General features: G+C 36.9%; 1 protein-coding gene across 3 annotated transcripts in view; it reads left to right on the top strand.

Annotated features, from left to right (window-relative positions):
* The window catches only part of RFX3 (regulatory factor X, 3 (influences HLA class II expression)), a 309,220-nt gene that overhangs the window by 254,106 nt on the left and 42,678 nt on the right, over nucleotides 1–12,436 (top strand). For all 3 annotated transcript variants that reach the window (XM_011988353.1, XM_011988354.1, XM_011988356.1), the window contains 2 exons: nucleotides 2,191–2,340; nucleotides 8,018–8,226. In XM_011988353.1, the coding sequence (XP_011843743.1) occupies nucleotides 2,191–2,340; nucleotides 8,018–8,226 (359 nt within the window). The remainder of the gene's footprint in view (nucleotides 1–2,190; nucleotides 2,341–8,017; nucleotides 8,227–12,436) is intronic.

Raw genomic sequence — 12,436 nt, 5'->3', positions numbered from 1 at the left:
TTCACTGGTATGCCCATATTAGATTGTTCCTCTAGAGCTGTGCTGTCACAGTAGGGCCAGCCACATGTAGCTATCAAGTAGGGCCAGCCTCATGTGGCTATTTAAATTAGAATTTTAAATTAAGTGAAATGAAAAATTTAGCTCCTTAGTCACACTTGTTACATTTCGAGTGCTCAGTAGCCTCCTCTGGCTGCTGGCTACACATGTTAGGCAGCATATATGTAGAGCATGTCCATCATTGCAGATAGTTCTTCTCTTTGGCAGTGCTGTTGTAAAGTACCACATTGAGGTGTGCAAAAAAGGAGGTGGTCTTTGATTATGATCGAGGAATCCTTTCAACTTTCGGTCACATTTATAACAATGCCTCAAACAGCTAAAAGCACTTCCCTTCCCAGTGTTGTCAAAGTGAATGTGGTAACAATCCAGTTGCAACATTGGCCGTCTCATTGACCTCCAGAGTTTGCTTGAATGATTCACCAGAATGATTCACCACAGTAGAGGGTGCCGTGTGTTCTTCTGGTTTCACTGATATGCAGTCTCTTTTCCTCTCCGCATTCAATTAATAGAGATAATTTACCCTGACAGAGAAAACAGCATTCCAACTTCTGTGGCTTTTGGAATCAAAATGCCCAGGTCAATTCCCATCACTAATGGAGTTTCTTTGCAACCTTGAGCAAGCTACTTATCTTCTTTAAATCATATGTGTCTAATAAGATAGTTAAGAGATTTGAATAGGATAATATATGTAAGGCACTTAATCCAGAGCCTGGCACAGTATATACTGGATTAATTTAAACCACAAAAATGGAATAAGATTCTTTTTTGAGGATGTGTGAGCTTCTCCCCAAGTTCCAAATAGTCCTCAAACATCTCACTGTCAGGATAGAGCATCCTGTTCCCTGTGAACACCGTCTACCACTCCCAAATGATCATTCAACTACTCACACCTTATATACCCATATAAGTGATTGAGTGCAATATTATACATTCCTGTAAATTGTCCATTTTTTAAATATATTTTTAAAAGATTAAAATTATTAGATCTGTATTGTGCACATAACAAATTTCCATGAGATAATGTAGACTTTATGTAGACTTTTTGCATTATCTTTGCTATCTTTCAAAAAAACTGCTTTATTCAGGGTGTGAACAGGAAACAAATCATGCACCCAAAGGTGGGGATAATCTAAGAGAGTTTAAGAAGAGCTTATTTCCAAAGGTATGAACAAAGTTGATAAAACCAAGGAGGAATAGTAAAGCATCCCAGGGCTAGCAATAGTGAGAATCCTAATCATCCCTAGGAATGAAGGGGTGAGAGGTAAAAGCTATGGCATTAGGAAATCCACTCTTTCCCTCAGGACTGTGGTAACATTAGAAAAGGAAAGCAGGCTCCACTCTTAACAGGCAGCAAGCAGAGGTTGTAGTGAATAGGTACCATGGTAACCACTCTTTCTTCCCATCCTTCCATCTCCTGATAGTGCCTGTCATTGGTCAAACCCAAGTGGAAGCCAGAGAACAAGGAGGGAGGTTAATGTGGTCCATTCAGATCAATCTTCAAGATGAAGAAAAATGGAAAGTAGATTTTGAGAGACAAATAGAAACTTCCTGCATAGCCGTTTTAAAGAAACTGTAATTCTGAAAAAGGGTTATTCTGGTTGTTTGCCTCTGGTAATTTCACCTCAAAATTACTCGTTTCTATAAAATAAAGGTAGCAAGAATAAATCTGAATGGTAATGCTCTGACATGCATTTTTAAAGTCAGTTTAGAGTAGGAATGTCCAGATCTCTTTTTATTTGAAAAGCCAAACTGCACATCCCTACTTTTAAAATTTTCCTACTTTGTACTTGACTGTCCAAAGAGCAGTAAAAAAAGAAATGAAAACCAACATTTTTCCTGCTTACCGTGGATAAGAAGTTACTTGCAAGACTGATTTAATTAATGCTACACTCAGATGTCAAAGAATGTGGGAGTTTGTTTTAGTCTTGACCTCAACCTACTCAAAAGGAAAATAATACTTGGTTTAGAGATTTAAATGCTATAATTTACAAGTAAACTCTCTCACCAAATGAATTTTAAATAAGTATCAGAGGCAAGCATTTAAAATTTGGCAAGGGAAGAAAGATTTGAAGATTGCAGTGGTTTGTTTTACTGGAGAAAACAGAATCCCAACTTAATTGGATTGCTTTACAGGTTGCCGCTGTAAGTGCCTTTGCCCAGACTCTGCGAAGATACACGTCGCTCAATCACCTGGCCCAGGCAGCTCGTGCAGTGCTTCAGAACACTTCCCAAATCAACCAGATGCTTAATGACCTCAACCGTGTCGACTTTGCCAATGTCCAGGTACTCTATTTCCTTGCAAAGTATGTCTCTTAAGGCAAGATACCCAGTTTGTTCTTCTTAATTAGGATCATCAAATTTCTTTTCAAAGTCTCATCTATATACCGGCAGCATCTATATTCACAGTGTCCTGAAAGAGAGAAGTTTGATCCAGATACAGCTATACTGCTCCCGTGTTTGTGGTTAAAGTAAGCTCACATTTACAGTCCTAAAAGACAACATATCACCAGTGTTTGCTGAATAATTAGTAGAGTAATAAAGGTCACAGTCATTGAAGTAAGACAGGCAAGAAGTTAAACTCTTTCATATACTAGCTGTGAGATCTTGGGCAAGTTACTTAACTACTGTAGGCTTCATTTTCCCCACCTTATAACACCTATCTTAGATTATTGTTTATATATTTAATAATTTGTACCATGACATGCATAGATACTTCTATTTTAGTGCCCCTCCTTGAAAGAACTAAGAACAATTCTATTTCAGAGTTTACTATAGCTGCCTAGTAAATACTTATTCACTTAAAAAGAATTATAGGCAATAAGTTCGGCTCTTGTGATAGTTCAAATGAAAAATATTGTTTAACCTTGTGATCACATTACCCACTTGTACTTTAAAGTACACTTTAAAAGCTGAGTTAGAAACAGTATTATAGAATTTCAATATCAATCACTGCTTTATTTCTGGTTCTAAACTAATGAATCTAAATGTTACCCTATAAAAACAATATCATTGTCTACCAAAAGCATAAGCAACAAAAGGAAAAATACATAAATTGTACGTAATCAACATTTAAAACTTTGGGGTTTCAAAAGAGACCATCGAGAACACGAAATGACAACCCACAGAATGTGAGAAGATTTTTGCAAATCATATATGTGATAAAGGATTTGTTTATAGAATATGTAAAGAACCATTACAACCCAGTAATAAAAGACAGCCTGATTAAATATGGACAAACATCTGAGTAGACATTTCCCCAAAGAAAACAGACAAATGGCCAAGAATCACATTAAAAGATGCTCAATCTCGTTAGCCACAAGGGAAATACAAGTCAGAACCACAGCGAGGTACCATTTCATTTACTCTAAAATGGGTCTAAGCAAAAAGACATGTAATAACATATCCTATTGGTGAGGATGTAAACAATTGGAACCTCATACACTGCTGGTCAGAATATAAAATGCTGTAGCCACTTTGGGAAACAGTGTGGCAGTTTATCAAAAAGATAAACGTAGAGTTACCATATGACTCAGCAATTCCACTCCTTGTTGTATACCCAGGAGAAATGAAATCATGTCCACACAAAACTTATACATAGAGGTACATAGCAGCACTATTTATATCAGCCACATAAAAGCAGAAACAACCCAAATGTTCGTCAACTGATTTAATAGATAAACAAAATGTGATCTATCCATTCAATGGAATATTATTGGGCAATAAAAAGAAATGAAGTTCTGATTCATTCTGCAACATAGACGAACCTTGGAAACATTATGCTAAGTGAAAGAAGCCAGGTGCAAAGGATCACATGTTCCGTGATTCCATTCATATGAAATTCCAGAATAGATAAATCTATACAGACAGAAGATAGATTGGTGGTTACTTAGGGCTGGAGGATTGAGAAGACTGAGAGGTAACAAATAAGAGTCATGGGGTTTATTTTTAGAAAAATGAAAAAGGTCTAAAATTGATTGTGGTGAGTGATGTACAACTTTGCGAATATACTAGAAGAAACCTTTGAAGAGTATTCTTTAGATGAATGAACTGTATAATGTGTGAATTACATTTCAGTAAAGCTGTTAAAAAACAATATTGTTGTTTTAAAAATAAGCTAATTGTTAATTATTTTATTTTCTAGAAATTTTAATTTCTACTTCTTGCCTAGTTTTGTCATTTAAAATATACCAAAAAGTAACATTTGGGCTTGATCCATTTTAGAGTACAATAAATTAGTTGTTCATTGTGATTTTCATGGACTGGGTTCAAACTTCTGAGATATATATATAGAGAGATATCGATATCTAATATTTTATATTATTTGTATCTAATGTAAAACTATATATATGAAGTTTTAAAAAATATCTATCCATCTACAAAAACACATACACACATACAAGTACATAATCTTTACAAGAACAAACTTTCTCAGCTTTACAAAACCATTTACTTTACATATTTCAGTAGGATATATTAACTAAATATGCAAAAATATTAACAGTTTATATTGCCTTAAAATTTACTGTAATATTTATTTCAAATCTTTTTTCAGAAAAGTTTAAAAGTGTCTTAAGAAAAGTTGAAGAAGGCAGCTTCTAGTTTCAGAAAGTAATTTAAACTCAATAACAGAAAACATTTTAAAGAATTATTTCTAATAATATCTGAGAAAGTTTTTCAGTGTTCTGTTAGTATTATTATATGTATAAATACATAAATGTATTTGTGTATCTGCATTCCAATGAAGTATTTCTACAAATGAGTTCTTCCCTGGTTATAAGCATTAACTTTGAGAACATCTTTGCATATTAATGATCAGTGATATGTCTACTGTACTACTTATCCTCTACCTGCCAACTTTGAGAATACCCTTTCTTTTCCTCTATTTTTGACTATCATGTTTTTCTGGGTCCACCATGATAGTCATTACTGCTGAAACCCGTATGATTCAGCATCTGCCCTCCAAAACCTTCTTCCTTTTTTCAGAGTACCATGACACTGTAGTGAGTCCTTCATTTCCCCCTACATTTTACTTTTCACAGCTCTGTACATTTTAATGAGTAATCTCTTTCTCAAGATAGCACTTTTCGTCTTTAACACCCTTATTTCTTTCCTTTTCTTTTCCTAGTTTTGCCAGATTTTCCCAGAGTCCCTTTCCTCCCTTTTCACCTTTATCCCCATCTCCAGTTCATTTGGAAGTTGTCCCAACTCCTGTAACATGAACCTCAATAATCTGACAATATAAGAATGATGCTCTTGTAATAAGGAGACTTCTATTTAAAACAATGAAATTACATGTATGTCAATATTATAATACACTAAGAGCTTGAAAGTGCTAAAAAGTTCCTTTCAGGATATCCGTATATCACTTTTTACTGCTCTATTCTTCTCTAATTAAAATTTCTTTTCTTTATGCATTTAAGATAATTTTTCTATTGCAGTACAGTTGGTTTCCTGTTTAATTGATAGTATTGCAATGGCATCATTCTCTGATTTTTTTGTGTAAATGGGTGGTTTTTGAAGTCCACATTATGGGCTAAATAGGTTTGGGTGGGCTGACTTGATAACTTAGCTATTGCATATACTTATGTTTCTGTATTTAAAAGCATTCTGATTTTGAAGCTCCTGACTACTTTTCATTTTGGATATATATTTTTTTCTAAGTTAAGAACATCTGTAAATGTCCTTAGCTTTTTCAATTATAGACTTGAAATATCTACATTCGTTTCACAGGGAAATATTTACAATGTGCTCTATTGTTAGTATATTTTCACTGAAGAGAGTAGTAAAATGAAGTATAATATAAATTAGTTTGAAGGTCAGAATAATGTGCTGTGGTTTATTTCTCTAAGTTAGGTTTTAGATTATCATCTTTTCTTGGCAAAAACTAACTGCCAAGTAAATAGTGAGTTTGAATTTATGGTAAGATATGAAATTAAATTGCTTCATGGATACTAGTAAGTTTCTCCTTCCAGTTATCAATGTGCAAACAAACAAAAAAACCTATCCTGCTAATTTCAGCTTTATTTGTAATACTAAAATGTTGGAACAAACAAATCAAACAAATGTCTATGTGGGATTGGTTATATAAATAATAGTACATTATGCAATAAAACAAATTCATTCAGTGGACAATAAATATAGGTCTAATTTGCCTACATGGAAAGATGGTTACTATATATTTCTAAGTGAAACTAATCAGAATATCTAATAGAAAATATAATATGATCCTCTTTTATTTTAAACATTTAAGTATGTATAAGCATATAATAATATAAAATGTATGTATAAATATGAGTGTTTCATAATACAAATATATATTTAAAATATAAATGTATGCATAAATAATATAGTGTATGTGTGTATTATAATATATGCATAAATATATATATTTATATATGCAGAGAAAAGTTTGAAAGGTACATACATCAACATGACATGCTATAATTTCTTACTGTTGCCATTTTAAGTATTCTTAATGTTTTGTTCCTTTTTAGCTTGTTTGTATTTACAGTTTTTTCTATAATTTTAGTATACTTAAAATATTTAAAAGTGGTATTCAGAAGGTAACATCTGAATGGATTTATGATTAATTAGTTAAGAGAAAAAAGACAGTGAATAATATCATCAGCTGAGATACAGAAGAAACAGTAGGTTTCCCTGAGAATTTAAAATAAGTTAAGTTTGGGGCATTTTGCATTTGAAGTGCCTCCAGGTTGAAATGTCCCTTGAATAGGTAAAGTCTGTAGGATCAGGAGAGATCCTGGAACTAGAAGAAGGAGATAATGGATTTATTCCGTTGAAGTTGTCAATTTGAATGAATTTGTTTTTTGAGAGCATATAGAAAAAAAAAACTATAGACACCCTTTTGAGAAAAATACGTATATATTCACAGGGTTTTATTGGGAGCCTCATAGACACTTCTCCAAAGAAATCTGTCTTGACAAGATTATCTGGACACAACGAACCCAGCTTAAAATTTTTCATTAAATTTCATTTGTTTAATTTTATGCTTAGGGAAACTGAGGCCCACCTAAATTAATTGCTTGAGGTTAGTTTTGTTAATTCAGACCCTAAAGCCTATGTCTTCTCATTCCCCGTCAAATATTACATTACCAAAGAATTATGTTTTGCCTTGAATGAATAGGTTTTTTTAAATCTTAAAATACAACATAGCACTGGAGACATCACAATACTTATGGCAACCACTGAAAAGTAGCTTTAAAATTTGCTATTTTCATTGCTGTTACCAAACATTTCCCAACCAGAACCAGAAGGAAAATTGCAATAATCACATTTTTTGGCAGGAAGCATGTCTACATTTTCTCAAAAGATTTTTTGTTGTTGTTGTTATTGTTGTTTTCAGTTCTCTGAATTAATTTGCATTCATAGCCTTGCCTTGATAGCCCTTGAGATTTCTGTTCCCAATCCATAGAACTCATAACAGCATATGCTTCTACCTAGTACCATTCAGTGTTTGTTTCTGTTTTAATCTTGAGGGGACCACTTTTGGCCGATTGTATCTATTTATCTGTCTGATTTACCCTAAATCTTCTCAAATGAATTGGTTTTAAAGTTTTATCTGATGGGGAACAAAAACAGAACTTCTGAAAGCAGTGTGAAAGCTGAATAGAATGAAAGACCCTGCCTACTGTAGGTTCAGACTTCTGTTTTTTGAAGTAATCATGTATTTTAGTCTTTTACACAGACTAGTTAATGTAGAAAAACCAAATCATACTTACATGTGACATCACTTTTTTATGTACCAGAGTGAGCAACGAGAAATATTCATCCCTTAAAACTGTTAAAGATTGTGTTACCCTAACAATTGACAAGTAGTTTTTTATTTTCTGGATTCATTTAACTGTGTGAAGCTCTGTTCTTGCATCTGGTGTGTGTGCTGATGTTCAATGAAAGGATGCTGAGTTGAACTTTTCCTTTGCTTTCTATGTTACTGTCTCAGGAGCAGGCTTCCTGGGTGTGCCAGTGTGATGACAACATGGTTCAGAGACTAGAAACAGATTTCAAGATGACTCTTCAGCAGCAGAGCACCCTGGAGCAGTGGGCTGCGTGGCTTGACAATGTGATGATGCAAGCACTGAAACCCTATGAAGGAAGACCCAGTTTTCCTAAAGCCGCCAGGCAATTTCTGCTAAAATGGTCTTTCTACAGGTATCATCTAGGTTTTTCCTAGACTTGCTTCTTCATATTCTGCAAATATGTGTGTGTATGTGTGTGTATATGCTTCTGTGACAAAAGAAAGGAGTAAAGACTTTAGTTTGTGGAAACTCCCTGTTACAACTACCTTCAACCCAAGTCAGTGATTACAACATCATGGAAATGTACCAGGAAACTTAGAGAAATAAACTTTCTGCTAGGAAAAGTAATCTCTTGCTCAAAGTCCTAGATGTCCTCAGATGGGAACATCTGAGATTCCAGTCTAGATAATGTATTCAGCAATAATCAGAAAAGGCTACTGTACTCCCTCTTGCAACATACATTATTTAGACTTCTTTCTTGAGGCCTAACACTAGTCTCCTTTAGTTCTCTGTTTAGTGATGTTCAGAATGTGGTCCCTATACCAGTAGCATCACTATCAATTGGAAACATGTTAGAAATGCAAATTTCTAGCACTTCCTCCAAATCTACCTGTATCAGAACCTGTAGAGATAAGGCCCAGCAATTTATGTCTTAAAAAGTACTTCAGTTGATTCTGATGCATACCCAGAACTATCTACCTTCTTACTTCTATCAGTTATAACTGTTTTCAAACCTGGCTGCACGTCAGAATTAATGTAAAACAAAGAAACAAATCCTAAGTGCCTCCCAAGACCTACTAAATCAAAATCTTGGTGGGTAAGAGACAGTGATTAGTGGCTGAGCATGGTGATTCATGCCTGTAATCCCAGCACTTTGGGAGGCCGAGGTGGTTGGATCACGAGCTGAGGAGATGGAGACCATCCTGACTAACACAGTGAAACCCCATCTCCACTAAAAATACAAAAAATTAGCTGGGCATGGGGGCAGGAGCCTATAGTCCCAGCTACTTGGGAGACTGAGTCAGGAGAATGGCGTGAACCCAGGAGGCAGAGCTTGCAGTGAGCCGAGATCGTGCCACTGCACTCCAGCCTCGGCGACAGAGTGAGACTCCATCTCAAAAAAAAAAAGATAGTGATTAGGAATGAGGATAATCAGGATTTTTTTTCACAAAGCTCTCCTGGTGATTCTAATGATTGCCAGTAATCTAGTAGACAGTAACAATGCTTATTAATAATATAAATGAGTTTTTGACTAAAATAGTATAGATAGAAATGTGTACTTTTGTAGACATAGAAGCACCCAGAAGAAAAGGGCTTTTTGATTACATGACATATATCAAATGATGGGATGAGCTATTGACCATAACTCCGCCACAAAAATTAAAAACAGCATTTATGAGGCGGTTCCAAGATGGCCGAATAGGAACAGCTCCAGCCTCCAGATCCCAGCATGAGTGACACAGAAGACGGATGATTTCTGCATTTCCAACTGAGGTACCAGGTTCACCTCACTGGGGCATGTCGGACAGTGGGTGCAGGACAGTGGGTGCAGCCCAGTGAGTGAGAGCCGAAGCAGGATGAGGCATCGCCTCACCCGGGAAGCGCGAGGGGTCAGAGAATTCCCTTTCCTAGCCAAGGGAAACCGTGACACACAACACCTGGAAAATTGGGTCACTCCCACCCTAATACTGCGCTTTACCAAGGGTCTTAGCAAATGGCACACCAGGAGATTATATCCCGCGCCTGGCTCAGAGGGTCCCATGCCCATGGAGCCTCCCTCATTGCTAGCACAGCAGTCTGAGATCGAACTACAAGGCGTCAGGGAGGCTGGGGGAGGGGCACCCACTGTTGCTGAATCTTAAGTAGGTAGACAAAACAGCCAGGAAACTCGAACTGGGTGGAGCCCACTGCAGCTCAAGGAGGCCTGCCTGTCTCTGTAGACTCCACCTGTGGGGACAGGGCATAGCCAAACAAAAGGCAGCAGAAACCTCTGCAGATGTAAATGTCCCTGTCTGACAGCTTTGGAGAGAGTAGTGATTCTCCCAGCACAGAGTTTGAGGTCTGAGAACTGACAGACTACCTGCTCAAGTGAGTTCCTGATCCCCAAGTATCCCCTAACTGGGAGACATCCCCCACTAGGGGCAGACTGACACCTCACACCTCACACGGCCGAGTACACCTCTGAGACGAAGCTTCCAGAGGAATGATCAGGCAGCAACATTTGCTGTTTAGCAGTATTCACTCTTCTGCAGCCTCCGCTGCTGATACGCAGGCAAACAGGGTCTGCAGTGGACCTCGAGCAAACTCCAACTGACCTACAGCTGAGGGTCCTTACTGTTAGAAGGAAAACTAACAAACAGAAAGGATATCCACACCAAAACCCCATCTGTATGTCACCATCATCAAAGACCAAAGGTAGATAAAACCACAAAGATGGGGAAAAAGCAGCACAGAAAAGCTGAAAATTCTGAAAATCAGAGCACCTCTCCCCCTCCAAAGGAACGCAGCTCCTCGCCAGCAATGGAACAAAGCTGGATGGAGAATGACTTTGACAAATTGAGAGAAGGCGGCTTCAGACAATCAAACTTCTCTGAGCTAAAGGAGGAAGTACAAATCCAGCACAAAGAAGCTAAAAACCTTGAAAAAAGATTTGTTGAATGGCTAACTAGAATAACCAATGTAGAGAAGTCCTTAAACAACCTGATAGAGATGAAAACCATGACACAGGAACTACATGACAAATGCACAAGCTTCAGTAACTGACTCAACCAACTGGATGAAAGGGTATCAGTGATTGAAGATCAAATGCATGAAATGAAGTGAGAAGCGAAGTTTAGAGGAAAAAAGAGTAAGAAGAAATGAACAAAGCCTCCAAGAAATATGGCACTATGTGAAAAGACCAAATCTACATCTGATTGGTGTACCTGAAAGTGACGGGGAGAATGGAACCAAGTTGGAAAACACTCTGTGGGATATTATCCAGGAGAACTTCCCCAACCTAGCAAGGCAGGCCAATGTTCAAATTCAGGAAATACAGAGAACTCCACAAAGATGCTCCTCGAGAAGAGCAACTCCAAGACACATAATTGTCAGATTCACCAAATTTGAAATGAAGGAAGAAATGTTAAGGGCAGCCAGAGAGAAGGGCCAGGTTACCCACAAAGGGAAGCCCATCAGACTAACAGCGGATCTCTTGGCAGAAGCTCTGCAAGCCAGAAGAGAGTGGGGGCCAATATTCAACATTCTTAAAGAAAAGAATTTTCAACCCAGAATTTCATATCCAGCTAAACAAAGTTTCGTAAGTGAAGAAGAAATAAAATCCTCTACAGACAAGCAAATGCTGAGAGATTTGTCACCACCAGGCCTACCCGACAAGAGCTCCTGAAGGAAGCACTAAACTTGGAAAGGAACAGCCAGTACCAGCCACTGCAAAAACATGCCAAAATGTAAAGACCATCGATGCTAGGAAGAAACTGCATCAACTAACGAGCAAAATAACCAGCTAATATCATAATGACAGGATCAAGTTCACACATAACAATATTAACCTTAAATGTAAATGTGCTAAATGCTCCAATTAAAAAAAACAGACTGGCAAATTGGATAAAGAGTCAAGACCCATCAGTTTGCTATATTCAGGAGACCCATCTCACGTGCAGAGACACATGTAGGCTCAAAATAAAGAGATGGAAGATGTACCAAGCAAATGGAAAACAAAAACAAAGTCAGGGGTTGCAATCTTAGTCTCTGATAAAACAGACTGTAAACCAACAAAGATCAAAAAAGACAAAGAAGGCCATTACATAATGGTAAAGGGATCAATTCAACAAGAAGAGCTAACTACCCTAAATATATATGCACCCAATACAGGAGCACCCAGGTTCATAAAGCAAGTCCTTAGAGACTTACAAAGAGACTTAGACTCCCACACAATAATAATGGGAGACTTTAACACCCTACAGTCAACATTAGACAGATCAACAAAACAGAAAGTTAACTAGGATATCTAGGAATTGAACTCAACTCTGCACCAAGTGGACCTAACAGACATCTACAGAATTCTCCACACCAAATCAACAGAATGTACATTTTTCTCAGCACCACATCACACTTATTCCAAAACTGACCACATATTTGGAAGTAAAGCACTCCTCAGCAAATGTAAAAGAACAGAAATTGTAACAAACTGTCTGTCAGACCACAGTGCAATCAAACTAAAACTCAGGATTAAGAAAATCGAAACCTCCCAACCACGTGGAAACTGAACAACCTGCTCCTGAATGACTACTGGGTACATAACGAAATGAAGGCAGAAATAAAGATGTTCTTTGAAACCAATGAGA

Source organism: Mandrillus leucophaeus, unplaced genomic scaffold (genome assembly GCF_000951045.1).
Source record: "Mandrillus leucophaeus isolate KB7577 unplaced genomic scaffold, Mleu.le_1.0 Scaffold329, whole genome shotgun sequence".
Taxonomy (NCBI): domain Eukaryota; kingdom Metazoa; phylum Chordata; class Mammalia; order Primates; family Cercopithecidae; genus Mandrillus; species Mandrillus leucophaeus.
This window is presented reverse-complemented; position numbering and strand designations above follow the sequence as displayed.